This window comes from Tachysurus fulvidraco, chromosome 5 (genome assembly GCF_022655615.1).
Source record: "Tachysurus fulvidraco isolate hzauxx_2018 chromosome 5, HZAU_PFXX_2.0, whole genome shotgun sequence".
Taxonomy (NCBI): Eukaryota; Metazoa; Chordata; class Actinopteri; order Siluriformes; family Bagridae; genus Tachysurus; species Tachysurus fulvidraco.
Genome location: NC_062522.1, coordinates 15,611,067 through 15,637,656, shown reverse-complemented (window position 1 = coordinate 15,637,656; position 26,590 = coordinate 15,611,067). Strand labels below are relative to the sequence as shown.

The 26,590-nt window shown below is 37.7% G+C and overlaps 2 protein-coding genes across 12 annotated transcripts; one reads left to right on the top strand and one right to left on the bottom strand.

Moving 5' to 3' along the window:
- Nucleotides 1–1,765: 1,765 nt before the first annotated feature.
- eif4enif1 (eukaryotic translation initiation factor 4E nuclear import factor 1) lies at nucleotides 1,766–11,651 on the bottom strand. 9 transcript variants are annotated; one of them, XM_047813441.1, is made up of 19 exons: nucleotides 11,500–11,651; nucleotides 10,163–10,312; nucleotides 9,987–10,060; nucleotides 9,703–9,827; nucleotides 9,344–9,618; nucleotides 8,834–9,032; nucleotides 8,570–8,730; nucleotides 7,814–7,952; nucleotides 7,360–7,530; nucleotides 7,006–7,280; nucleotides 5,866–5,949; nucleotides 5,606–5,762; nucleotides 5,420–5,505; nucleotides 5,207–5,349; nucleotides 4,635–4,710; nucleotides 4,260–4,380; nucleotides 3,842–4,174; nucleotides 2,911–3,084; nucleotides 1,766–2,813 (listed from the first exon to the last, which is right to left on the bottom strand). In XM_047813441.1, exons 2-19 carry the CDS (start codon nucleotides 10,259–10,261, stop codon nucleotides 2,620–2,622), a joined length of 2,886 nt encoding a protein of 961 aa, XP_047669397.1. In that variant the 5' UTR covers nucleotides 10,262–10,312; nucleotides 11,500–11,651; the 3' UTR covers nucleotides 1,766–2,619. The 9 variants fall into 9 exon arrangements, with proteins under 9 accessions (XP_047669397.1, XP_047669392.1, XP_047669393.1 ...); XM_047813436.1 differs by having other exon boundaries at nucleotides 11,378–11,614; XM_047813437.1 differs by having other exon boundaries at nucleotides 5,624–5,762; nucleotides 11,378–11,614.
- Nucleotides 11,652–13,023: 1,372 nt separating this feature from the next.
- On the top strand, nucleotides 13,024–26,290 carry sfi1 (SFI1 centrin binding protein). 3 transcript variants are annotated; one of them, XM_027146440.2, is made up of 32 exons: nucleotides 13,024–13,044; nucleotides 13,754–13,902; nucleotides 13,999–14,070; nucleotides 14,219–14,329; nucleotides 14,615–14,709; nucleotides 14,815–14,932; nucleotides 15,012–15,114; nucleotides 15,593–15,749; nucleotides 15,962–16,123; nucleotides 16,627–16,697; nucleotides 16,815–16,907; nucleotides 17,083–17,180; nucleotides 17,556–17,622; nucleotides 17,787–17,917; nucleotides 18,770–18,851; nucleotides 18,959–19,137; nucleotides 19,238–19,313; nucleotides 19,391–19,486; nucleotides 20,035–20,111; nucleotides 20,207–20,309; nucleotides 20,775–20,871; nucleotides 21,121–21,281; nucleotides 21,373–21,447; nucleotides 21,730–21,804; nucleotides 21,892–22,068; nucleotides 22,232–22,455; nucleotides 22,759–22,890; nucleotides 23,605–23,890; nucleotides 24,048–24,129; nucleotides 24,595–24,754; nucleotides 24,859–24,961; nucleotides 25,862–26,290. In XM_027146440.2, the coding sequence occupies exons 2-32, from the start codon at nucleotides 13,763–13,765 to the stop codon at nucleotides 25,982–25,984; spliced, it is 3,726 nt and encodes a 1,241-aa protein (XP_027002241.1). In that variant the 5' UTR covers nucleotides 13,024–13,044; nucleotides 13,754–13,762; the 3' UTR covers nucleotides 25,985–26,290. The 3 variants fall into 3 exon arrangements, with proteins under 3 accessions (XP_027002241.1, XP_047669391.1, XP_027002240.1); XM_027146439.2 differs by lacking the exon at nucleotides 13,024–13,044 and adding an exon at nucleotides 13,057–13,281; XM_047813435.1 differs by lacking the exons at nucleotides 13,024–13,044; nucleotides 16,815–16,907 and adding an exon at nucleotides 13,056–13,281.
- The last annotated feature ends 300 nt before the right edge of the window (nucleotides 26,291–26,590 follow it).

Sequence of the window (26,590 nt, the reverse complement as noted above, 5' to 3'; positions counted from 1 at the left end):
ATGTAACAAAAGAACACATTTGTAAGCATATACTGAATGCATACAAATATATTTTTATTTGCCAGAAGGATAACACATTTAAAAGAACTAACATTTGAGTGTTTTACAGTATATTATCTAAAGGTTTTTATACCCAAGTTCTATATATTGATACTGCATTTGTTGATTTTTGGTTATATAAATGACAGTGAATGTTATCTAACCACTAATGTTGGGGCAAGTATCCAGGTCTGACAGTTTTTATACAGTTTATCATCTACAACCATAATTTTCTAGCATATAAAATCATTATTTAGATCTTTAATGAACCCAGATCAAGTGTTCTTTATTTTTCAATTTCACTGGGAAATAGCCGTGTTCCTAAAGAGGGATGCAGTGTCACAGAACCCCCTGTGCCAGGTCTCTCTTTGAGCCCCAGATTTCCATGTGACACATATAATGATGACCAGTCTGAGCAGAGCAAGAATGATAACACATGATAACCACAGATATCTGTTCTTGGCTGATATGAATAGGAATCTGTTTATCTTCTGCTGTTTTAACCCATACACCTTAAGGTCTAAAGTTTTGTGCATGCTAAGATGCTTTCGTCTAGTGAAAAAAGAGTGAATGAGTTATATGCTTTCTGGCAGCTCTAACCAATCTAGCCATTTTCCGAACAAGGAATTTCCACCCATTTACATTTCTGGCATTTAGCAGACACTCTTATCCAGAGTGACTTACATATTTTTTTTTCAATTTAGACAACTGAGAAATTGGTAAAAGGCCTTGCCCAGGGGCCCAACAGTGGCAGCATTTTATCAGTAGTCCAATGCCTTAACCACTTGGCTCACACACCCACAGAACGGTCAATGTTTTTCAAATCATTCTGTGTAAACTTAGAGATTGCTGTGGGAAAGTTTCTCCAATAATAAAACCAGGCCCTCTAGCACCAACTACCATGACATGATCAAAGTTACAGATCACACATTTACCTCATTGTTTGATGGGAATAATTTAAGCTATTGACCTGTAGCTACATGATTTTGGGCCTTCTTTGCACTGCTGTCACTTTATCGCATTCTGAACACCATAATGAAGCAGGTGGTCCTAATTAAGGTGGAGTGTGAGGATATATGTATGAAAGCTGTGATGCAGTGTAGCAATCAGTGCTACATTAGCTTTTCTGTGGGATCAAAACATGAAATAGTGAAACTTGGCCACACATGAGTCACTTTTGTTAGGTAGTAACCATCTAACCATCACAATTTGCCCCTGGTCAAAGCACATGTGAATTTTTCCTGCTTCTAAAACACATCCATGTAATTGTAACAAATCAATGTAGTCACTTTCCTGAGGTTTTAATGTTCGGGCTGAGCAGTATTCAGATCAATTTATATAAAAGCAATTAGGTCCTGTTATTAAAATCAGACAAAGGTAACTGGCAACATTAAAGTTCTTTCATCTTATAATAAAGGCATATCCTACAACCAAGGAATTGTTTTTCTAGCATTTTTTGTGCTTAACCCCAAGCTGCATGAGAGAACTTCAATTACAGCATGTCAGACCCAGAACCAAAGCCACACTTTTTACTCAATTTTTTTTTTTGCATCTGTTCTTTTTAGGACAATTTTAATAAAGTCAGATTCAAGTTTGACTATGTACTACATAAAAGATGTTACATGGATTATTTTTCATTAGCACAATCTAGTTATGTTTTCCAACATTTGACCATTTGTGTTACTCCAAAGTATCCCAAATAAATTAAAAGGCAAAATCCAAACAGTTTAACAAAAGACAAAAGTGAATTTTTTATTGAACATTTTATTTTGTGCTTTTATTAGTAGCACAATTCCTTGAATTCAACCCCTGCCACCCTAAAACGAAACGTGATTCAATGCAGTGCTTCTCTCGGTGACTGGCTGGGGGGAGGAAGTGAAGGTTGGGGAGAGGATGTAAAGGAAGAAAGGGGAGGGGGAAAGGCACATACATACTGTAGCCCCACTTGGGCTCAGCTCCAGCAGGGTCCAGCTACTATTGTCCATGAGACTTGTGACCAACGCACCATGTCATTTGTACACCTGTTGACATCTCTTGTTCTACAAACCAGCCATCAGCAGTACAGGCTATTCCCATTTAGACCAAATCCAAGGCTGCAAAAATGTAGAACCCCACTGTCTATGGGAGGGGGAAAAAAAAGAAAAAAGAAAAGGACAGCCGGGTGGGGGGCCCCCTATTCCTTACTTTGAAAATTTCCACATCAAAAAAAAAAAATAAAAAAATCCAAAAAAAAAAAAATCAAGCTATGTACAGGGAGGAAAAAAAATTCCCATAGTCTGTACAATTCTGGCCTATACATTATTTACTTACTGCAAATAAACAAAAATAAGGGAGTTAAAAAAAAAATCCCTATATAATTGGATGAAACAATTTTAACAGGGAAAACAAAAAGTCAAGGAATCTCTCTTAACTTCTAGGCCTATCAACTATCACTAATGCAAGTTGTGACTGAGCATATAAAACACACAGAGCTCCATCACCTGTACATTTTCATAGAAAGTAAAGTTCACTTTTTTTTTTAACTAAACAGGGCCATGAGGAAGAGAGGTCTTTACTCTGTGACTGGCTGCAGGAACGTCATCACTGGCGGAACTCCAATTCATCAACACTGATTACTTTAGAAGGCATTGAGGGCAGGGGTTGCTGTAGCACATCTGAGCCAAACCACTTAGCCAGGCCTAGAGGTGGACTCCCTGCTCGCCGCTGAGAGTGGGTTGTCCTGTGTGTGCTGTGGCTCTGTGACTGTGGGGTTCCAGTGGGTACCATGTGTATATCTGCAGAAAGAAACCACAACAGTGTTTACAATTGCTTTTTATACAATAACTAGTACAACTTGAGGGAATAATTCTTAAAAAACCAATTGATACTTACTAGGTCTCTGCTGCTGTTGGAATTGTTGCATGACTGCTAACTGCATGTGTGGTCCAGCAGCTCTGGGGGGAATTAGTGGGTGTCCTGTAGTGCCCAGTGGATACAGAGGCTGGCCCAAGAGAGCAGGAGGCAGACCCTGCAGCTGAGCCAGATCTACAGTCTGGGGGAAAATTCCTGTTCAGACAGACCATAAATATTAGACAAACCACTGTGTACTCTAAGGAGGTACAGAAATGACTCAAACATAAGGTTGGGTATCGAAAGAAATTTTCCATTTCCGATTCCAGTTCTGCCTTTACGACTCCCGGTTCTGATTCCGATTCCATAATAAAAGAAATGTGAAATATAATGCACAATACTTAAACAATTCCATGTGTTTATTAATCAATCACTCTTTAAATATTTTAAACAGAGCATTTCAATTCATATCAATTTAAATGAATCCAACATCAGGAATTACAATTTAGCAAAACAGTTAGCAATTTTTCTGAAGAAAAATTAACGTCTGCTTTCTCTGGGAGAAGAGGAGACCTTTCCTGGCTTATTGCATCTCCAGCTGTGGAGAAAACCCTCTCAGAGGGGGTAGATTTGCTTCATTGTTGTAGCTTTGCAAATTAATCCAAACTTTAGACTTTTTTTTTAAAGACATGTTTAACACAAAGCCTACCTCAGCACAACAGCACGAGTGACTGATTTCTGTGGTAATCTGCGTTAAATTGGTTGCGTGACTAAACAGTGTAAACACTGAATATTCATGAGGTAAGACATGGCTATTTAAAGTGACCGCTCCCAGCGCTTTGTCCATCATCGCATCAGAACCGTATTTGGAACCTGAAACTTAAATTCTGCAGGGTTCCTCTTAAAAAAACAGAACCGGTTCTGAATAAGGTTCCCAACCCTACTCAAACTAATTTTCAACACCAATCCCCACCTGTTTGTAAGAGTGCAGGTCCAAGCTGCTGGGGCTGAATGCTATGGGCAATCATCCTCTGTACTACACCAGGATGCAGTTGTGGTGGTGGAGGCCTAACCAAGGGAACGTGAGACAAAATCGGTACTGGATAAATGGGTCTGGGGTAAGAGGAGGACCCTGGGGACAGCATAGCAGGAGTGTGATGCCCTGTGGTGGAGCTAGGCCTGGCTCGCTCAGCCTCTTTCGAGTGGCGATTCTGGGCAGATACAGGGGTGGAACAGGCTTTTATGCCACCAGCTTGAGGCCCACCACTGTCCACACCATCAAGGAAGGAGTTAGGGGAAGGACTGTCTGTAAGGGATAAAAGTTTGAAGGTTTATAAACAAGGCAAATCCCACAGTGAAAAGCTGTTAAGCTAACGAATCAAGTACTTTACCTTCCTGTGAGTTTGCCGTGTCTTCTTTGCTTCCCGGCCTACTCATTGGCTCATCTTTACTCTTCTCCTTTGACTCGTACATCTTTTTAATCACAGAGGTTGGAGTGAAAGATGGAGACAGCTGTAGAAAAGAAAAAAAGTAAACAGCATTGCAATTTCAAGACACACAATAAGTCAGAGAGTTAAGAAGTCATTTGACAAGGCAGGAGTATGAAGCTAATTACATAACTTCAGCCAAGTAACAGCTGCCCAGGAATGGTAAACAGATTAAAGCCTTGAATTTCAACCTGCTGCAATGCCCAGTTCAAAGAACTGGAAGTCAGCTTATACAGAAGTAGAGCTTTTTTTGCTTTGATCCATTCATATTAAACTCACCATACTAGTGACTGCAGTGACAGGGGAATTCCTGCCTGGCAGGTGAGGCCCAGGGGATCTACTAATCCTTGTTGGCCTATAACAGACAGCACAAAGCCTATTCAATCAACTGGCCATCTATTAAAAAAGTGATAACATTATGATATGATTAAATAAAAACAAAAAATAAATTTGGTTTCTGGTTTGTAGGCATCTTCTAAAACTGAAAAGCATCTCAAAGAAACGGCAAAGAAAATATAAACGCAGTTTGTATTGTGGTTAGTTTTTTTTTTTTTTTTTTAAAAACGTCGCAGGTAAGCAAACAAACAAAAATAACTATGTGCAGTGTCACTTCAGTCCTTCAATTTAATATACTGTACTAACTTATATAGAGCAGAATAAAGGTCAGCCAAGCGGTTCAGACCTCAAGGATCCCAGTTTGTGGCCACATGTGGAAAATTAATTGCCCACCTTTGGACTATACAATATAATCTGGTGCATTACAGTTTAAAAAAAAAAAAAAAAAGCCAGTTTCATATGCTATTCTTAAACACAGCCAATGACTGCCATATGAATATTACATTTTCCCCAACCTGTTCCGGAAGGCCTTATCATGGATATGTTTGTTGTATCCTTGCTGGTATTGGCGAGCATGTAACGCCAGATCCTGCTGGAACATTAGCGCATCTGATTCTGCCTGGTCCATTCCCATAGACAGTGCCCTCAACTGAAAAACCTTCAATAAGTTATCCCAACATTCCTACACAATTCTACATGCCATTTGTTTTATGCATAAGAGTTCTAACCTGCTGTGAGGTGTGGCCTGGACTTAAAGCTCTGTGCAGCTCAGTAATTTGGTCTCCCAGAATTTGCTGTGGGCCAACAGTGAAGCCTGTGTGGAAAATAATGCAGCATAAAGGAACAATTCAAACCCAAGCAAGACAGAGCTAATCCAATGTCTAATAACGACATCTCATTTAAAAATTTGAAACCTGTTCCTGTCTGCATGCCTGCATAGAAGAGGGGTGGTGAGGAGCCACGCTGATGCAAAAGGCCAGGTGCTGGAGCAGGGGCAGCTTCAGGGTTTGCTAACAGACCACTCAACAGTGGAGAACCTGCCCGTGGAGCTCCCCGAACACCCAACAACTCCTGTAACATAAAAGCAATACAGACCCATGCTAATTCTGTTCTGTTACATGGTACAAGATTGTGACATGCCAAAACAGAATTCTTAAGTACTTTGAGGCATCACCTGGAATATATTCTTCTGCTGTATGGCCGGTACCTGTGCCTCATTTAGGGTGCTCAGGATGGCAGGATCTGCAGAATGCTGCAGCTGTACACACAAGGAAAAGGGCCATCAGCTTTACAAATCATTCCACATACAAGGTTCAATGACAAAAGCATTTCCCCACACCAATGTGATTTAGAATACCACCACCACACATTCAGTTAACAGCCAACTTCAAAGCAGCCACCCCACAACCCAAGTAAAATATTACATTAAAATGTGATTTACATGGCAAATATTTCTGCATTTAACTAACTAGATTGATCACTCAAATACACCAAAATTACCATTTATAATATGGCCTGCCATCAAGTTCTCAACTGTATTTCTTCTTAGAATTCAAATAACTGCTTACTGCAAGCAAAATACCCATAATGCCACTTGCCAAAAGTAAAAATTAATCAAAATCCACAATAGGTGTTCTTTCTCTAGAAATAAACAGCAATCCATATAAAAGCAATTCAACTTGCTCAGCTGCACAGTACAAACATATGCCCATCAATTTAATTCAAATAAAAAGAGTTGGAATAATCTCAGCTATGCATATACAAGTCTTTGCTTCAAGTCCTCTTGCTGAAACACCCATGTCTTCATTGTAGAAGACTGAGAATGTATTAAAAATCCTCAAGTGATTGCTGAAAGATATTTGAGGAAACAAACTCAGTACAAAACCCAAATGTTTGAAAAGAATGCAGCATTAGGAAAAACAAATAAAGCCACATTTGTAAACCCTAATTCAAGTGCTATTAAATAAAAGCATACATTCCACTCTTGCTTACTTGGGTAGTTTCAAAGTAATGCTCATTAACAGAGGTGTTGTGCATCAATACATAAACTACTGGTATCCGTTTAACTATAACTATATAACAAATTTAACAGATAAAATTTCTCTCCTTTTAAAATCATCTGCAGTAACAAGTCTTTGTAATATTTGTAGAACATGCCTTAATCAGTGAGAAAACCAGACGTTGGAGAATATTTTCTACATGCCACACTCCGAGAAACATAATTTACCTGGTATCAGTCACTTCCAGATTTACCTGATGCACAGCAGCATGCTCAGACACATGCACGTTTAACCACCTGTGTGGTCACACTTACGCTGCTTGTGCTGGCCTTGGGCTGGGTGGGCAGGGTTCCACTTGCCTTCATACTGCTCACCAGCTTGTTGAACGCAGACATGTCAGGATCACGGGGCCGGGCCATAACTCCAGTGCCTCCTGTAAGAGCTTCTTCCAGGTGCTCGGCCATGAAAGGAGTTCCTCTGCCCTGAGCCTGCAGCTGCCTGGTGGCTGGCTGAGACTGCCCACTTTGAACTTTCAGTCCCTTTAAACCACTCTCCACTTCCTCCAAAGACAACACCACCCCAGTGTTAGCTACAACAGAGGGACAAATTAGGATCTTTTTAAACTGGATTAAAAGAGAAACAATTCCGAATGTTAAAGCATTACTTACTGCTCTCCTTTAGACGAGCCTTGTTTGCATTTAAGCTTGTCAGAAGGGGTTTAACATCAATTTTGGCTTTATGGAGCAGCTCCAAGATGTCCACCTTCTCTCTCCGCTCCTCCAAGTGAATTGGTGTGAAATAGGGTGTAGGGCCCTGACTAGGACTACTACTGGATGGATCTACATACGGAAACAATTTTCTCTAGTCAGTTTTTATGGAAAGAAACTACAATTCATCTAAATACTGAGTTTCCACAAATGCATGACAAACTGACTATTCCATCAGTTTTTTTGGAAATAAATCTAGCAAAGAGCCAAAACTGGTGATCTTGCAGCTGCTGACATCAAGTTACATTATTCCATTCCACTATTTTATTGCCACTATTTAGAACAGGCTTGTAACGAGTCAACATGTAATATGAAACCACAGATTTAAAATGCAATATATTTGATATTCAGTTACCTGCTAGTTTCTCAAGCTCTTCGTGTGGGGTGGAGCGCAAGCTGCTGGAGCGGCTACCAGAAGGACTCTGATTACTGTTGAACCAACGGCTGAACCGACTGGCTGTGACTGGCCCTTCACCAAGTACGTCCTCGATCATCTGAAAAAGTGAGAATAGGAAACTGTTTTAGTATAGACCAGGATACAAATAGGAAAGGGTTATTTGGGGGAGGCAGGGGGTGAGAATGGCACTTACATGATGAGAGCTTGCAGGCGCTTTAGAGCAATGAAGGCAAATGAAGTGTGGGCTTTTGAGAAAAGGTAATTCAAAACCATGGGCACAAATGTTCATACTTAACCAAAATATCCATCAACTGTAGGGTCTCAATGCTCTCAGTGCACAGTGTCCTTACTGCTTCATAGCAGTTAAAATTTCACATCAAGCACAGATTCGAACCAACCCTTAACTGGATTACTGATGGGCATAAATTTGTATCTGCTTAGCCAGCTTTCTGCCAAAATTTCCCTCAGACAACAAATTTGCCAAAATGGCTTTTAAATAAGTGCAAACAAAAATCTCAAACTATCATCATTATGCATTACCAAAACAAAAATAAAACCAGGGCAGCTGTAAAATCATAGCATTGCCACAGGGTATTCAATACACTGAATAAGAAAAAGCCCAAATAGAAATGCCTCAAGTGTGATTACTGTTCAGGACATCAATTCCCATCAACCCAATCACCCTTTAACCATGCAGTGCTCCCCATATCTTACCGAAGCCAAGCCAGGCATGGTCTTCTCCAGATTAAAGAACTCATTGAAGTCAAAGTCCCCAGCTGTTTGTTCAGGTAGAATGTCTGGATGAGGTACCTCCTGATCAGCTACTCGCTCTTGGACCACCTGTGCCTCCTCAGAAAGACCACCATTGCACTCAACTGACCCAAAAAAAAGGACACAATTAGCCAAAATGATTTGACTTCATGTGTTATGCACATTAATGAAATAAAAAAATAAACATTAAAAATATATATTACATGCCTTCTTTTATAGACTCTGTCCTCTTTCTCGAGCGCTTGGGTTTTCGTTTATCATCCTCCAAGACTTTGTCATCAAAGCCAATAAGCTCAATGGTTTCTGACTGGCTTGTGGGTCCACCAGAAAACCATTCTGGCTCCTCTTCAGCATAAGAGTCATTCCTTCTCCTCTCGCTAAACACTCTTTTGTCACCAAAGTCCCTCTGTAATGGCAGCACAAAGAGCCCTAGTTAAAAACAAACACTAACAGAGGAAGACAAACAAAAAAAGAAACATTCTATACATGCTTACTATAAAATCAAACTAATTTAAGGACTAGGGCAGAAAAGCCCCCTTATACAAAGCAGGCAATATTTTGTCCCTCTAGGAGTCTGTTTAAATCACCAAAGTTTTATTTAAAATTAAAAAAAATTAAAAAAAAAGCTAAATTCTACACCATAATTATTTGGGACTAATTTTAAGAAACTGGAATTGGCATCAGTCACAGAATATGCACTGTATTTTCATGTAATACCCTGAATCTCTTATCCTTGAAGTCACGTTCTCTTTCACGGTCCCTTTCTTTGTCCACCCGAATATCCCTCTCAAACCCACGCGCCGCCATGATGCGACCACTTCCAATTCGCCGTGTGCCCCCAAGACGAAGAGACTCATTCTCTTTGTTCTCAAGAGGGCTGATTGGACGCCGAGTCAGGGCAGCAGGTGCTACCTGGCAACCACCTCCAAAACTACGGCGCTGGGGGCTAAGAACTACCTCCAAATCATCCTCTTTAATTCGCTCTCGTGGGTCTAGAAGAGTAGAACAAAACCTTTAATGATCTGAATTCAATCTTTGAAAAATATTTTATATGTAGTGGCTGTGCATCAAATTACCAGCAATTCTACGTTTTAGTGGAGGTCTATCCTCAGCATAGTCTCTCTTGTATCCCTCCCCTGGTAAGTCACATTCTGAGGGATACAGTGACGCATGCCATTTTTCAGGATCCCACACCCCATCACTAAAGAAAGTAAAACAAGGTTAGTTTCTCAAAGCAAAAGAATCAATACATATTTTGACCATTCAAGAAATAAAAAATATCTGTTCTATAAGATTAAGGTACTTTAAAACCAACAATGAGCAAATGCCATAGACAGTACCAATGTATTGTACAGCTCACCTGTCATATTTCTGAGACAGGCATTCTGGTCTCTCATTGGAAATTGGTAGCTCTTTGATTTCCAAAAGCTCCTCCTGTAAATGAATAATTGATCACAGGAATCAGTCAAAACATAAGCAAAGACTGTCAAAAACATGGTCTTGACTTGGCTGATTAAGCAGGATGTGGTATCCAACCTTTGTGTATCTATAAGCAGAAGTCGGTAGAGAAGTCTTCACAGTGTGGATAATTTTATTTCCATTTTCCTGCTCCTCTATACAGGCATCTTTTTCCATGACTGAGGCAGAAGGCAAAAGAATGGCTTCTGTCCTGGACACTCCAAGCACCTGTAGGTAACGTGATCTGTTAAAGCCTTAAAATTTCTGCCAAAAACTTTAGGACCACAACTACAGATTGTGTAAAAATCAACTATAGCTTGTGTAAGCATGCAAGTTCACTAGGATGTGTTCAGTTCACTGAGGAATAACGAAAGCGTGCTGAGCGTTACAGAGCGTCTAAATCCTAAAAACTACAACGACACCAACACTTTCAGTTGTGGACGAGGCGCTTAATTAGTCCGAAATTAATCAGCATTAACAGCTCGTTATGCAGTGTGCTGTGTGATTAATCAACATGAGCAGTTCGTACGATAAAAAGCAACGTAGTGTTTGTAGTTAAACTTCGTTCATTTGTGCAATAACTGCAGCTAAGCCGCTTGTTGGGACTAATTGACCGATCGGTTCAGCTTGTTAATGTTAATTGCGCGGACAAATCAATTTGGGCGCTAATGTTTGCGCAGCCGGATGCTAGCACGATATGGTTAGCATTCCGGGTTAGCTTTTAACTGTTAGCCAAAACAAACAGGCACTCAGTGTGTTACCATGTTCATTTACACTGACAAAAATAGCTAATACTAGAACATTATAATCTTTTACTGGAAGCCAATTAACTTACCTGCTTCTAGACAAACCCCCCTTGAGTAACTCCTCACTCCGCCGATGCTACAATTAGCTAACTTTTACAGCAACGCCGAGTCTTTACACAAGTGTCGGTTCGATTCAGCTGAACGCGGTGTACGTTCTCTACCAAAGATTCGATTTAAACTAGATCTGTACGTTTTGTTTACCGAACTACGGGACACTAATAATGTGTACGGTTCAGATAAAACGTTTACAGCGTTAACGAGCTAGCGAAGGAGATTGCAGCCAAGCTAACTAAACTAGTGGCGTTTATTTATTTTTGTCCTTAAAGCAAGTCATCCGGCTTATACTTCACTCGTTACACACAAAAACGAGCAGTGAAACTACTGCTATTACGATATTGATGCGGTTGTACCTTAAGCTTACAAGCTTTCGGAAACAATCCCAAACCTAGCCGACTAGCTAGTAAAATTGTTATTCTTCATAACTAACCATTATGTGCTCAAAAAGCGCGTTTAACTACTAAAACACGGCAGTGAGGCTGCGTTAGTTGGGTTAAACAGGATAGTGAGTTCAGTCGCTTCAGTGCAAGCTGACCGGAACCATCACTGTACCTCGGGCTAATATCACTTTGTTAATAAGAGATCTCTCTCTCTCTCTCTTCCCTCTCTCTCTCTGTCTCTTTCTCTCTCTCTCCAGTTGCTCAGCAGCAATTTTCCTCTGATCACCACAGGTCCTAACTGAAGGCCCAATCCAGGATTATATAGCGACCGCTTCCGCCTTTATTAAAATGTAAACAATATACGCATCTATTTTTAAATGATATGTTTACATTCTTAAAAAACAAATGCCGATCGTGTGGAAAATTAATAAATAGATTTGTTTAAAAATAAAAAAGGTGTGTTTGTAATTACAAAGCATGTCATAGGATTTTTGGTTAGGCATTAAAATTGACACCTAATGTAGACCAAATGGTCTGTTTTATTAATTTTTCTTATGATGGGCTTTAATTGTTTAAATAATAGTAATAGGTAACGTTACTCGTTTCTTTTCGATCAAGTAGAAGTAATCAAAACTAGTATCCTGATACCGGAACATTATTTGTGTCTTTAAAAGAGGACATTTGCTATTTCTGCAGTGATAATATGCAAATAGTGGTGTTATGCATGAGCAATGAAAATCAACTGAAATCTTAAATGAATACACGTAAATAAAATAGTACATAAAAAACAGTACACAGTATATAATAAACTCCTGGTATACTATATTTTGGTTTCTTTCTTTGTGAAATAGCCACAAATACTGCTTCTTTTCCTTTAAGTCATATAAAGTATTAATGCTTCATAATCAATCCCCTGTGTCCATATGCTTACTTAGGAGGTTGTGTAATAAATGAAGAAAAATACACTTGCTAAGATGGCTGAACAACAGAGCTGGCATGTTATCTCACTACAGATTACACGGATGAGTGATTCAGAGATATTTTTTTCTAAAACCAAGTATTTTTATTTTTATTTCACTCATTCATTCACTCATTCACTCACTCACTCACTCAAACATTCAGTACCTTGTTTATCTCAGTAAGAGTCACATTGAAGGACAATATACTGATGTTTAATCACTGCACTTACTGTATTTTAATACTTTATGGTTTCTATAATAACAACTTATTCACGTAACGTAGAGCAGACAATCTATACTAAAAGACCGTGTAGTTTTTAATATGGTGGGGTTTTTTTTTGTGATAAAATATTTATCATTTTTCTCGAGTGTCAGTGCTTTGTAAAGCTAAAATGTAATGTTTTAAATTCTTCTGTATGTCGAATTGTTTCCCTGTGATTTAAAAAAGCTGCATTTTGTTAATCTGAAGAGATACAAAATGAAGAGGGAACGACTGTTTATAGCTACTCTAACATAATTAATACCAATAACTAACTTGTTTTTCGGACATTCCATGACATAAATCATAACTAAAAACTAAAACATATATAAGCGTTTTTAATAAATACAACTGTTGCCGTATTGTACCCTCTACTTAGTGAGTAATAATAATACATATTATTGTAATCCTATTATAAGCATAAGTGACTACGCGCGTGACTGAACTTTTATTTTGAACTGAAGCAGGCGGATGTTTACGCGAGGACGCGGCAGTTACGGTTTGTTGTAGATTTCGTGTCATCTGTAGAATTGGGTGTGTAAGGGATATCAAAAAACTTAATTTAAGTGTTCATAAATCGTTCTTTTTAACCATATATGTATATGTATGGTTTACTACGTAATTCAGTCTGAAAAAGAAGAACAGACGATAAACGTTTGCTCTCACTGTGCTGTCTATATGAAGAAGTTGCCTAGGCAGCGACTTGAAGTGGCTAACATCGAATAAAGGATTCTGGGTACTGTTTCTTAATAATATCTCCAGGAGTGCTAAAACATATATATAAATACTTTGTGTGTATGTGTCTGTCTGTCTCTGTGTTAAAACATACATTATAAATACTGTGTGTCTGTCTGTCTCTGTCTGTCTGTCTGTCTCTCTGTCTGTCTCTGTGTGTGTGTGTGTGTGTGTGTGTGTGTGTGTGTGTGTGTGTGTGTGTGTGTGTGTGTGAGAGAGAAATTATATTATGTGTAATGTTGTATGGTCAGCCACCTAAACTTGTAGCTTAACTCATAATTTTGTATGATGTACAGTTATTCATGTGCTTCTTTTACAATCTTAGTAAATAATCATGCAGTTTTACAGAATTGAAATGAAATTAAAGTACACAATTGTGAAGCAGTTTCAAAATGTCTGTGTAGGTGCTAAGTATAATAACTATAATAGCTGAGTGCTCATATTCACTTTTATATGTTTACTGTTTATTTCAGTCAAAGACAATGAAAAAAGCAAAAACACGATGTGGAAAACAGGCTGTGTCTGCAAAGGGCTTGATGAGGAATACACCGGTCCATAAAATCACTTACAGAGTAGGATACACTTGGAACATGGGCGGACGACTCAAAGAGCTCCGGATACGGTTAGTATATGGGTATATGTAGTATCATTAATGCAACAGGATGTCTTTTAAGAAGGTAATTTTTATGATTGCACCTGCTTTGGACTGTCCGTGTAGGCATCTTGCGCGGAAGTTCCTTCACCTCTGGATTCAGAAGACTTTTGGAAAAATCACTCCATCACAGGCCAGGTTCGCCACAATACCACTGTTGGACTGTATTGAAATAAAAATAATAACTACAGCAACTATTATTACTAGTGCTGTTACTACTTATAAAACTTAATAACACCTGTAGGCACTTGTGAAAATGGATTGTATGTTGCCTTTCATTACCCAGGTCTCACCACAGAAAGGTGGTCCTGAGGAAGGTTCTGGGGGTCTGGAAAGATGAGTGGTGGCATGCCAGAAGAGAGTGGACGCTGTCTGTTAGAGCAGATTGTCACTATAAGTGAGTATTTAATAGAGAAGGAATTTGTTAAGAATTAAAAGCTAGGTTATCATTGTGCAGATAAAAGTATGCTCACTGAATTTTATTTGTTCGTCATTTCCACATTTTTGTCTCAGTTGTCACTGTTTAGTAATGTTAAACATTTTCTTGCCTACTTATGAGCCAAATGTTTTAAAATGCATTTCTGACTAGTATTGCAAGCATTTACCCAGAAAACAGAGATCTACACCAGATATTTCAATACTAACAGAACAATTTCTCTTGTTTTTTGTCTCCTTCCTGCAGATATGTCCTGTACAGTAAAGTATACCAAGCCTGGTGTGAATATTTGTCTATTAAGAAAGAAGAGAAAAATAAACTACAGATTGCATTTGTCTATGGTATAGGATCTGTTTAAGTTGTAGTACACATGACTAAAGATATTTGATAGTTGCTTCATGAGCCTCTTTTTGCCTAAACATGTGCCGTTGTGTGCTGTGTTGCAGAGACGCGGCGTCGGATGCGTTTTGTATGGGATGGCTGGGAGCTGTATGTGGAAATGAGACGCTTAAAGCACAGGATGTATGACACAGCCTTAAAACACCACAGTCATACTGCTATTGGGTGAGTTTTATATTTGCTCATAGTCAGACAGGTTAATCTGAGGAAACCTATAGGCCTTTATTTGTGTGTCGTGTGATAGGCGGGTGTGGAATGTGTGGCAAACTGCACTACAGCAACGTAGAACAGAACATCTGTATGAAGATTTGGCTCTACATCAATGGACTACATCTATACAGAGGAGAGTAAGTGTTTGGTCTAGAATAAGGAGTGTTGTATTATATTTACAACTTGGATTTTTGGATTATTTAGGAGATATTTAATCCAATCCCCCCCCCCCCCCCCATTTGCTCATCTGTCCATTTCAATCCACTAGCTAGCTCTCCCCTATCAAAGAACCTATGAGATATGCAAAGTCAGACAGTTCAACTGCTGTTCATGCTACATTACTGAGCACATGAATATACTTTGAGGAAACTGCCCTCCTCTGCCTTTATTAAAACACAGTTTTGTGTCACTCTGAATGACAGGGGAGAAAGGAACAAATTTCATCCAGAAAACACAGCTCATTTTGCTCTCTTGTTCTTCTACCCACTTACCACCTCACTATTAATGTATAATCTCTTGAATCTATGACCATCTTCTTTTCCTGACTTTGCAATAGTAATATAAAATAATTTAAATCTTTATTTCAGATTTGACTGGTTTATGTTTTCATCACAGGCATTGCTGCAATGGAAAAGGAAATATGCACAGACATGTATCTTGAGAGAGCAAGAAGCCAGAGTACATCTCCATTACTGCCTGAAAATCCAGAAATGTGTTCTACAATGTTGGATTAAATACACTCAACACAAGAAAGTTCAGAATGAAGCAAAAGGTTTCAGACCTATATTACCTATCTTTAACTACCCACTTTGTACAGCATTGATTCCTAAGATTTGAAAAGTTATTTCAGTGTAAATCTTTCCTTCATATTGAGTGTTACTGTAATTACAGCACAAAGTCTTGTTGTTTATTTGTTGATATTAATAATAAGGTTGATAGGAATTTTTTCTTGTATAAAAGCTGTTATGTGCTCATGTTTTGCAGCTGTGGCTAGCAGTGTATGGCACTGCTCTGTGTTGAGGAGGTACTGGTGTGCATGGCACAGAGCTTTGCAGAACAGACAGAAAGACAGAGTTAATGGACAGATTGCAGAGAATTTTGCAATGCATGTTACTCAACGCCGAGCATTCTCACATTGGAGAGATTGTATCCTTATATGCATTATCATTATTTTGTAAAAATTTGCTTGTGTTCTTAAACTGTGACTCTAGTAAATTTCCACTAGTTAATTTTCCTAGAGAGCTGAGGCTGGGCTAACATTCTTCTGCTGAGTCAGGAAGCTAGCCACTGTAATATAATATTATATAACATATTATATATAACTATAACAATATTATAGGAGAGCTGAATGCGCTTGGAGGAGAGTGTTACCCATGTGCCTTATTTTGTATACATTATGTGGCAAGTCATCCTTCCCACCCAGTAGTTTAAAGAAGCAGGTGACAGCCTTTTCCATCCCTTGCTGTTGTGTGATATACCAGAGCTGATATTCATGACTGAATAAGGGTGAAAATAGTGGATGAATCCAGTAAATCTCAGCCACTTAACGGGGAAAACTATAGAGTAGCTAGAGAAGTATGTGTTTTTCATCTAGTTGTTTTAATTAAAATCTTTTTCTCTACACCACACAATCCTTATCTGCTTTATAGATGTGCACATGTGCTCTGTGAAGGCCAAACAAGAGCAGATTGCCATTCAACATCGACACCTTCACCTGCTGGTCAGAAACATATGAGCTGTGCAGTATTGTACATACTAACACCAGAGGTTCTTACACGTTGTCTACTTGAGTGAAACATTCTTTATTTCTTACTTTGCTCTCTATGTGCTTTTTCAGTGTGTAGGGTTTAAAGGCTTTAGCCTAAATGCCACTTGTTGTAAAACTCATCAGTTCAACAAGCTTATTAGTGCAAAGCATCATCAACACACAGTAAGAGAAACTAATATTTACTAAATATGACAGATGCAGTATTTCTCTTGCATTTTTACTAGTATCGCTTGTGTCTTATAAAGTATTCCTTTAAACAATTGACTTAATACGATTGTACATAAAGTATTGCATTTATTTTGATGTGATCTTTTGATAATTTGTTGGTTGTTTGCAGATGATGGTGAAATATTGGAGGCACTGGCAGCTGCGCTTGGAGCAGATTGAAGAAAGAAGAATTCAGCCCCGAATGACTATAGCAGTAAACTATCACAGGTTCGTAATTGACATTCAGTGATCACAAGTGTAAATATATTCTATTTAAATCTGCTTGAGCTTAGTTTAAAGAAATATTTCTTAAACCAGTCCTTGGGGATCATACAGTTTTTGCCTTATCCCAGCATCCAAAAGACATAAACCAATAAATCTGTAACACTGAAAATCTAATGTTCGAGAAAGAGAGAAAGAATGCTGACATGTAAGGGGCTCCAAGGACCAATTAAATAAATATTGGCTCAAGGCAAGAGAAAAGTTTTCTACTCAAAGACAGCAAATTCCCATCTTTATTAGATGTTCCAGTCTACCAGCACTGGAGTTACTACATTTGAAACAGCTTTTTGGAAATGTAAAGAACTTTGTTTTTGTCCTTAGAATTGCACAGCTGAGAGTTTACCTTCAGAGATGGAGGAAGCACAGTAAAGAACACAGACACATGCAGGTACCAAGAATCTGATTCAGGATTTATCACACTCTATACATTTGATCCTATTTTCACTTGCTCTGTCATCAAACAATACATGTATTCAGTAGTGCAGGTTGCATCAGCACAATATAAGACTCACTTTGAAAATATTTTCCTTGTCTTTGTTTGTGTGTGCGCAGGATTTAGAGTTGCAAGCTGACTCTTGGTTTGCAAGCCGGATCCTCCCAAGATATGTGAAATCCTGGAAAGAGTTTACAATACAAAGAATTGAGCACAAGGAGAGGAGAGAAATAGCTGAACAGTATCGTCAGTGAGTCTAAAATAGTAAACATAAGATGACAAATTGGGACCTGAATTCAGATGTTTTCGTGTGTTTGTGTCTGTGTCCTAATATATTTATTGTGTTTTTGTTAAATACATTGTGGGTTAAAGCCTCTGCCAATGTATGTACATTTATACTTCATTTGTTTTTACTACAGATATAAGTATCGATGCCAAAGACTATGTCTCAACAATCCCAGTTAATAGATCTGAACATGAATATGTGGGATGTGGTAGCTCAGTGGTTAGGGTGTTCCACTATTGATCGGAAGGTCATTGGTTTGAATCCCAGGTCCACCAAGTTGCCACTGCAGGGCCCCTGAGCAAGGCCCTTAATCCTCAATTGCTCAGGTGTATAAACTGAAATAAAAAAAAAATAAAAAATGTAAGCCACTCTGGATAAGTGCGTCTGCTAAATGCTGTAAATGTAAATGATACCAGACATCACTTAATTCCAACATGATTCCTCTAAACTCAGTCCAGTCAAAAAATATAATGCCTATAATCATCGTTAATGTATTGTTAATACCTTACCTTGCGTGATCTGACATGACCACAAAGTTCAGATCAGGTGGAATATAACTAAGAAGTTAGATAAGTATAAGTAGTTATTAATTTGACATTGTTAAATATGTATGAAGTTCAGATCTTCCATAGTTGTTTTAAACATTTGGAAATTTGTCAGCAAGGGATTTAAAAATAAATATCTGGTTTAAATATCATATGTTTTTAAATGAGTTCTTGAATATGTCTTTTGGTGTAAGTGAACTGTGTGACCGTACATGTTACAAATTACTGAGGTCTGTTTGTATTATTTTTTTTGTTGTTGTTGATTATATAGACAGCAGATGTACAGCTGTGGTTTTTATACTTGGTGGGAACGTTATGTTCAGCAGAGAGACCAGCGACTGGCAGAGAGAGTGGTAAACATACACACGTGCATCAATAACTAGATACACACTAGAAACATACACTAACACTCCTGCAAATTTGTACTTATTTCCCTATGTGCTCTTGATATTTTCCTCAGGCTGTGCTGCATGATGAGCGAGTGTGTGTGTCCCGTGCCTGGTCTAAATGGCTGTGCAGGATGTTTCAGCAGAGAGAGGACCGACTCAAACAAATAAAAGCTGCAAGACTTTACAGTCACACTCTCCTGCACAAAACTCTGAAGCAGTGGAGACACAATGTCAGCAACATCCTGAGAAGGTGTAATACAAATAGTGAAATCGTGCTCACTGCACAGTCTGTAATATTATTGATGGAGGGTGTTTAAAATAGTGTTTGATTGTTGTGTGTTCTCTATCAGTCAAAGACTTTTTGAGCAGGCAGTGGTCCATGACAGCCAGCAGCGCATGAGGCGAGCTCTGAATGTCTGGCGTGAGGTATTGACAGTTAATATGATCTACTGCACATGTTTGTAGGAGTGAATAGGAGTGAGATTGTCTCTGTATTTTTCCAGTATGTAGAATGCAGAAGAGAGAAGAACAGACGATTGATGCAAACCGATGCACACTATGAAAGAAAGTTACTCAAGCACATGTTTGAGGCATGGAAGGTAGAGTATTCAAAAAGAAAACTATTTACACAATGAAAAATATTTTGTATTGATGCTAACAGAACATAAATATGCAAATTCACCACAGGAACCTTTTCAGGAACCAGGGACAATTTCAGTTCTCTGTTGTAGTTTTAAGAATGTTTTAGCTCCAATTTTAAAAGAATAATCAATTAATCAATGCTGTCTGAAATATAGTGATAATACAATTCACAAATGTAATTGTACTGTTTTTGAACAGTCCTTAACTTATACATTTTTTTCTATTAAAAGTTTATTAGTTTATCTAACAATTCTCAAAACATATCTAACTGATTAAAAGGATATATGTATTTTTTATACCTAGGTATTAATCAATTTTAGCATCATCTGTGTTTTTATATATACATTGTGTGTGTCTGTGTGTGTGTCTGTGTGTGTGTCTGTGTGTGTGTCTGTGTGTGTGTCTGTGTGTCTGTGTGTCTGTGTGTGTGTGTGTGTGTGTGTGTGTGTGTGTGTGTGTGTGTGTGTGTGTGTGTGTGTGTGTGTGTGTGTGTGTAAATGTATAGCACCACCATGTACAGACCCAGCGGATCATTCAAAGTGTAGAACAGTGTTACCAACAACATCAGAAACAACTGCTCAGGTCCACACACTTACACTTTGTTGCTATTGTAAATATTTTGTTTTCATAATGAATCGCACCTTTTTAATGCTTGCCTCTGTTTACATTCACTACAGGAGGACGTTGTGTTTGTGGAGGAAGAATGTATGTTTAATAGTGGAGGAAAGAGAGAAAGAAACACAAGCAAATTGTTATTATCAACACCGCTTACTGTCAAAGGTGCTTTTGACTGCTTGTATACAACTGTAGTGTGGGAGGAGACTGTATGTCTTAGGATTTGAGATTTTATTGTAATGTTATTAGTATTCTTCAAAAATCATTAGGGTCCCATTCATGAAGGAATTAATGAATGAATTAATAAATTAATCAATGCATGGGGGTACTATACACTAGAATTTGAATGCTTTTGCTAAGCATAAGCATTATAAACCATGTGAATATTGTGTTTTTCACTAATCCGTCTAAGACAGTGATGTTTTGGAAAAGTGACGGGTGACACTTAAAACAGTTAAATATTATTATTGCACTATATTATTATTATTATTTAATATATACTGTACATATCACTATATTATTATTATTATTATTATTATTATTATTATTATTATTATTATTATTATTATTATTATGGTTATTGTTATTGTTATGGTTATTATTATTTTTTATGTATTTTTTTATGCACAGATGATGTTAGCCTGGCATCAGAGATCAGCATTCAAAGCATTTCATCATTATGAGCAGGAGGAAGCACTGAGAAAAGCTCAACTTCACCTGGACAAAGGTACTATTTGCAACACAGTTTTTGCTTATTTTAATATTCAGTACTATCATTTTACAGCTTTCCCTTTGTGGCAAATGTTATATTTTGTACACATATAGGTGTTTAATATTTTAATAGCTTCGCTGCTATTAAACATAGTTTCATTTAGCACACAACACATGCATCAACTGTCAACTTGTGGGTTATCAGTGGGCTATCCGAGTTCCTATCCATGGTGTCTGAACCATGCTTGTATGTGTTTTCTCATAGTTCGGATGGAGGCAGTTCTTAGGAGGTGGAGAGAGAAGTGCAGTGAGGTGAGAGCAGAGAGGCTGTCTGTGGAGAAAGCCTGCAGATATCACCGCCATATCCTGCTCAAAAAATGTCTCCGGGCTTGGGTAGTGCAAAATTACCAGCACAAACACTATCAGGTGCCCATTAGTCAGTCTTTACCACCTTGTATTAAACTGTAATACACAATTGTCCTGATATATTTATGTTGAATGTATGTGTATGTATTAGGTCATGAAAATCAGAAGCAATGAGCTACACAGATTAAGAATATGTCAGCATGTTTTTGTCCTCTGGAAAGCACAGGTGAGTACTATGCATGTAAACATTCATTGTTTGTACTTCAGACACGTCTAATTTTGTGTTTAAAGTATTGTATTAAAAGGTGTTGTGTATTATGGTCAAAAACAAAAAGAGAAATAAACAGAATAATTCCAAAATATGGAATATACATTACAGACAACAAAGTAACTAAGGCAAATGATTGACTAGAAGTTGTAACTAACTCCAGCATGAGAGAAATCTTTCTCAAGATTCTCTGTTTGATTTTGTCCCCTTTTACCCCATGTATATTTATTTTTGTCACAGCTACAGAGCAGAAGAAGAGAGGCAGAGCTAACAGAGAGGGCCCTTTGGCACTGGTCTCTGAACCTACAAGCCAAGGTAATACCTAAACAACAGCTACTTTGCTTCTATTTAACTTATTAACAATTATACAATTCATTGTTGTGTTTGTATTTATGATTTCAGGTGCTTTGTGCCTGGAGACACTGGGTTGTTGAGTGCCAAAGAAAAGAGAGCCGTCTCACAGCAGCAGCTCAGTTCTACAGAGATGAACTGCTACGAGAAGGCGTTACCCACATCCTTACATACACGACTCACATGAATGCCTTCTCTTCAAACATGGCTCTCCGCAACCATGAGCTGGTGAGTATGAATGGGTTGGACTGCATAATTTTACTGTTGCTTTTATGAGGTTGTGATGAGCTGCATAACCAGATATTCAGACACCAATACCTTTAATGTGTCACTTACACATTCTGAATAGAAAAAAAAGAAATGTGTGTATATTTAAAATGTTATGTCATAGAGTTCACGGCAGCTGCAGGCAGTGGTAAGGAGATGTGCCTTACGATGGAAGCGGTCGGTATTATGCAAACCTTCCAGAGTCAGAGAGACTAACAAGAATGACATGCCCATGAAAACAAAAAAGAGTGTATCCTTTTCCCTGCCTGAAGAGCAAAGTCACACCTACCAACCAATCAGGAGCCCAGCCACAGAGCAGAGGGCAGACGATTCCACTATAAACAAACTGTAAGTAAGAGCCTGAAGTTCAAGTAGCTCAATTACATTGATGAATTATATAGTCTATAGATGACGGTTGAACTGATTACATGTCAGTTCATCAGCGGTCAGTGGTTGTCCTGTAGGCATACCTGATTTGCTTACCTGGTCTGATATCCATAAACAGCTATCATTAAATATAAAGAAAGTGTTGTTGTTGTTGTTTTTATGTAGCAACCATCATGTATGTACTGTGTAAGTATTGTGATAGCATATTTGATAATTAATGATGGATTGTGTTAACTTATGGTAGCCCTCTTTTCAAACCTCTAGGCTGCTGGTTCGAGCATCTAGGTTGCAACCACGAAGGCCTGTTGACTTATTAGACTCACCAGCCAAAGAACTGCTGCAGCCTGGCAGACACAGTCACACAGTCAATAATCACAATGCAACTCCATCTAGGAGGTACAGTTCCCAACACCTTAATCAGAAACAGAACAAATTAGCAGGAAATGCTGTGACTATATACACTGCAAGATTGGATACACAAACTTATAATGAAGAAATAACCTGGAATTTTTCCAGAGACGAAGAAAGGGTTAAAAAAAAATCAAAAGTATTTGATATTTTAAATTCTTAGTAGTATTTTTGATTAAGCTTTATACACAAAGACTTCGAATCACCTTGAAGGCTTTTCCTAAAAAAAAACTCTTGAATGATGTAATCTAAAATTTGAAGTAAATTGAAGTAAAACTATATATGAAAAGATACATTTTGATATATATATATACTTGCCAAAATGCGTGACTACAATTTAATAATATAAAAAATATATAAAAGGATAACTTAACATTGTTATATTTAGACTCAATCAAGACTATAAATTATTTAATCACCATGCATTCTCATATATAACTAGGAGTTTCTCCAGGACAAATATTGGGGGTATCAGGGCAAGTATTTGCCCCATTATACATTACAGTTATTGTAAAATTCAAGAATTAGTCCATGATTTTGTGTTCGGCTAACATTTTGGCTTTATTATATAAATCAGTCAGTGGATCCACATTGTCCACCGTATCATTATGTAATGCATGTAAAACTGAAACACTGACAGATGGAAAAATCCCTTACATTCCTTTATGTAACCTCTGTATTCCTTTGTTTTCTTGTTTGCAGTGCTCAGCCGCAGTATGCATGTCAGAGTGGCAAAGGACCCACATCACCTTTAGAATCTCTTCCAAAGTCTAGTCTTTCCCACCCTGTTTCCCTTCAGTTCATCCAGCCACAGCCCACTGGCTTGTCTCTCTCTGCATCATTGAAGCCTCCTGTTCTGAACATTAAGCCTCCAGTCCTGGCCATCATGTCTGGCTCAGCAGAAAACCCTACTATACAGAATAGTTCTGAGAACCAGGAGCTGCTGCTTCCTCCTTCTTCATTTACTGCATCTAAATCACCGGGCATGGTGAATTTTGCAGGCCTGGTTTTACATGCATGCATGGAACATATGTTGTTTCATGGCTTAATCATTTTTCGAAGGATCAGAGCACTCTGTTTTACTTTATAGCTTTCTTTTTTCCTTTTCTTTTTTGTTTATCTCACATGTCTCCTTCCTTTAACAGGTGCAGCAGACAGGTTTCAGAAACAAGGATCTCTTACTCCTCACCCCTCAGGATTTCATCCACCCTAAGCTACCTGGTCAAAGTAAACCATGCACACATAAACAGACCTCTCATACAAATGACATTAGTTCCAGTGAGTAATATTGGTAGTAGATTAAAATATCAGTCACATCAATTTTTTTCAATTTGTATTTCAAAACGGTACTGCATTAGTAAATGATATTCCTGTAATCACATAAGTAAGCATGGCAGCAACATGGATGAAAACTGCTTGCCATTAAATTTCATACAGAGTGGTCATGTCAAGGTGATGCACCTTGTTATATAAGAAGCAATGCAATATGGAGACTACTTTTATTTTATTTACTTCATTTTATTAAATACTTTAAACGGTGAGTAAGTGCTATGTCATTATGAAAGATGTGTAAATGTTGTCTGGGTGTTTTTTATCCTCCATTATAACCCTGGTTTAAAGTTAAGGATTGTATAAATTTTGTTGTAAGAATTTTTTTCTGAATCGTTTTGTGTCATCTGGGTGTCTAACCAGAAGGTGTGTGTGAAAGTGTTTTTGTGGATGCGGATGATGACGAGAGCGAAGAGCCACAGCTCCTGCAGACAAGCAGTGATCCTACTGAAGCTTTAAAAAGGGAATTGTATATTATCAGACTCGACCTGCAGAGATATCAGCAAGATAAAACACAGCTGCAGTATGTATTACGTCCTGAATGTTCTGTGATTCTGGCTCGTGTTTCTTGTTAGTATGTTTTGCTTGGCATTCGTCCTGGTGAAAAATCTGCCACTCTACAAACAGGACATGGCGCAAACTTCAAAAAGTGATGAGAAATTGGCTCGGGACAACAGGCAAAGATGCAGATACCGAAGAAAAAGAAGGCATTATACAAGAAATAAATGAGGTATTTATCTCATGCTCCTCATTTGTTTCTGTATCTCAGTCCTAGAAAGGACTAAAGAGAGTCAACTTTCTTGCTTCTGTTGGAATGACTTGATTAAGCAGATGATGGTTGTGCTTTTTAAAGGCCTTCAAAATTTTAATTGCTTGACAGATTACAAAAATGCATATCATTTTTGTGATCATTGTGAAAGGGAAACACTTACCTTGTTGTGAAATAACAATATCTATAATAATAAATAAAACAGTATCGGCTTTACCCAGAAGAAAAAGCTTTGTTTCAAACTCACATAATCTCTAGGTGAAATTTTTCCATTGAATATCATGAGTTGTCCTGTTTATAATCTGTCCATCAATATTAAACACGGGAGTTTGAAAAAAAAATGTAAGCATCATCTTCAATCATGATACATTTTTGGACTTGTGATACATGTTTGCATAAACTAGAATGTATGAGTTTAGAATTTTTCTTAAAAATGCATCACTCCTCCAATCTGTTTATTAGGATTCCACTGCTTTTTTTTTTTTTTTTTTTTTTGCATTCTAATATTTTTGTACTAGAATATTTCGTGCAAGAAAGATGGAACAGACAGTTATTTGATTACATAAACTGCACTATTTGTAATCCAGGTGAACACTTCAGAAGGAAAAATCATTTCAGTGCACATGCAGTATGACTGTAAATATGATTCTTCTGGGTTACGTTTAACACACATTCTTTTAGGAGATCAGTTTAAGCATAAATCTGCCTGTTAGAATAACAGCTGTCAGGTGTATTATTGTTGCAGATGGCAGGTTCTCCAGTCAATCACTATTTTACATTGTGTTTATATGTGCTTTGCGTCTATGGAACAGTACAATCTGACTTGAATAATTTATTTTTTCCCCCTTTTTTATGTTACAGCTAGAGATCCGTATTTCTACTCTGTCTGAGAAAATAAATGAACGAAAGCCCATCATGATCTGCCATGCTGCTAGAGTTAACAGCATAGAAAGTCAACTGCTGAGAGCCAACATTAAAATATAGATATAATGCATTCTGCTTTGCATTCTGCTTTTGCACCAAATCTAGATTACCACTAGATGGATCAGGTAAAGATGAGGAATTAGAAATTTCTTGACATCTGTAGAAGTTCACCTTCAAATGTAAAAGTTCACTTTAATCTGTCAAACATAAACTGTGAGGAAATACAATAATGTATTTTGCAAAAGTGTAGAAATAGCAGAATTGTACATTTTCATGTTTAACATTTGTTTATTTATTTATAAACAACAACTTTTATAGTTGTAGATCTTTAAGTGTAGTTTCTGAAAATAAAAAGTTATTTTCATATTTCTAGATTTTCTTTTTTCTTTTTTTTTTCTTTTTTTTTTCTTTTTCTTTTTTCTTTTTTTTTTAAACTCAGGCCTAGTGTAGGTCTGGCTTCTACTGTTTTTGCACTTTTTTATGTTAAAAAGAAACCTCAGCTAGTAGGCACAACTTGTTTTGGAAAAGCTGGAAGCAAGATGTTAGTGACACACTTTGATTCCTTCCACATGCGCTCAGAGCCCAGAATACCCTTCCCTCTGAAAACATGCATCTCTGAAATCACGATTTTCCTTACAGTGGTTCAGTCTCGGATACTTGGATAGG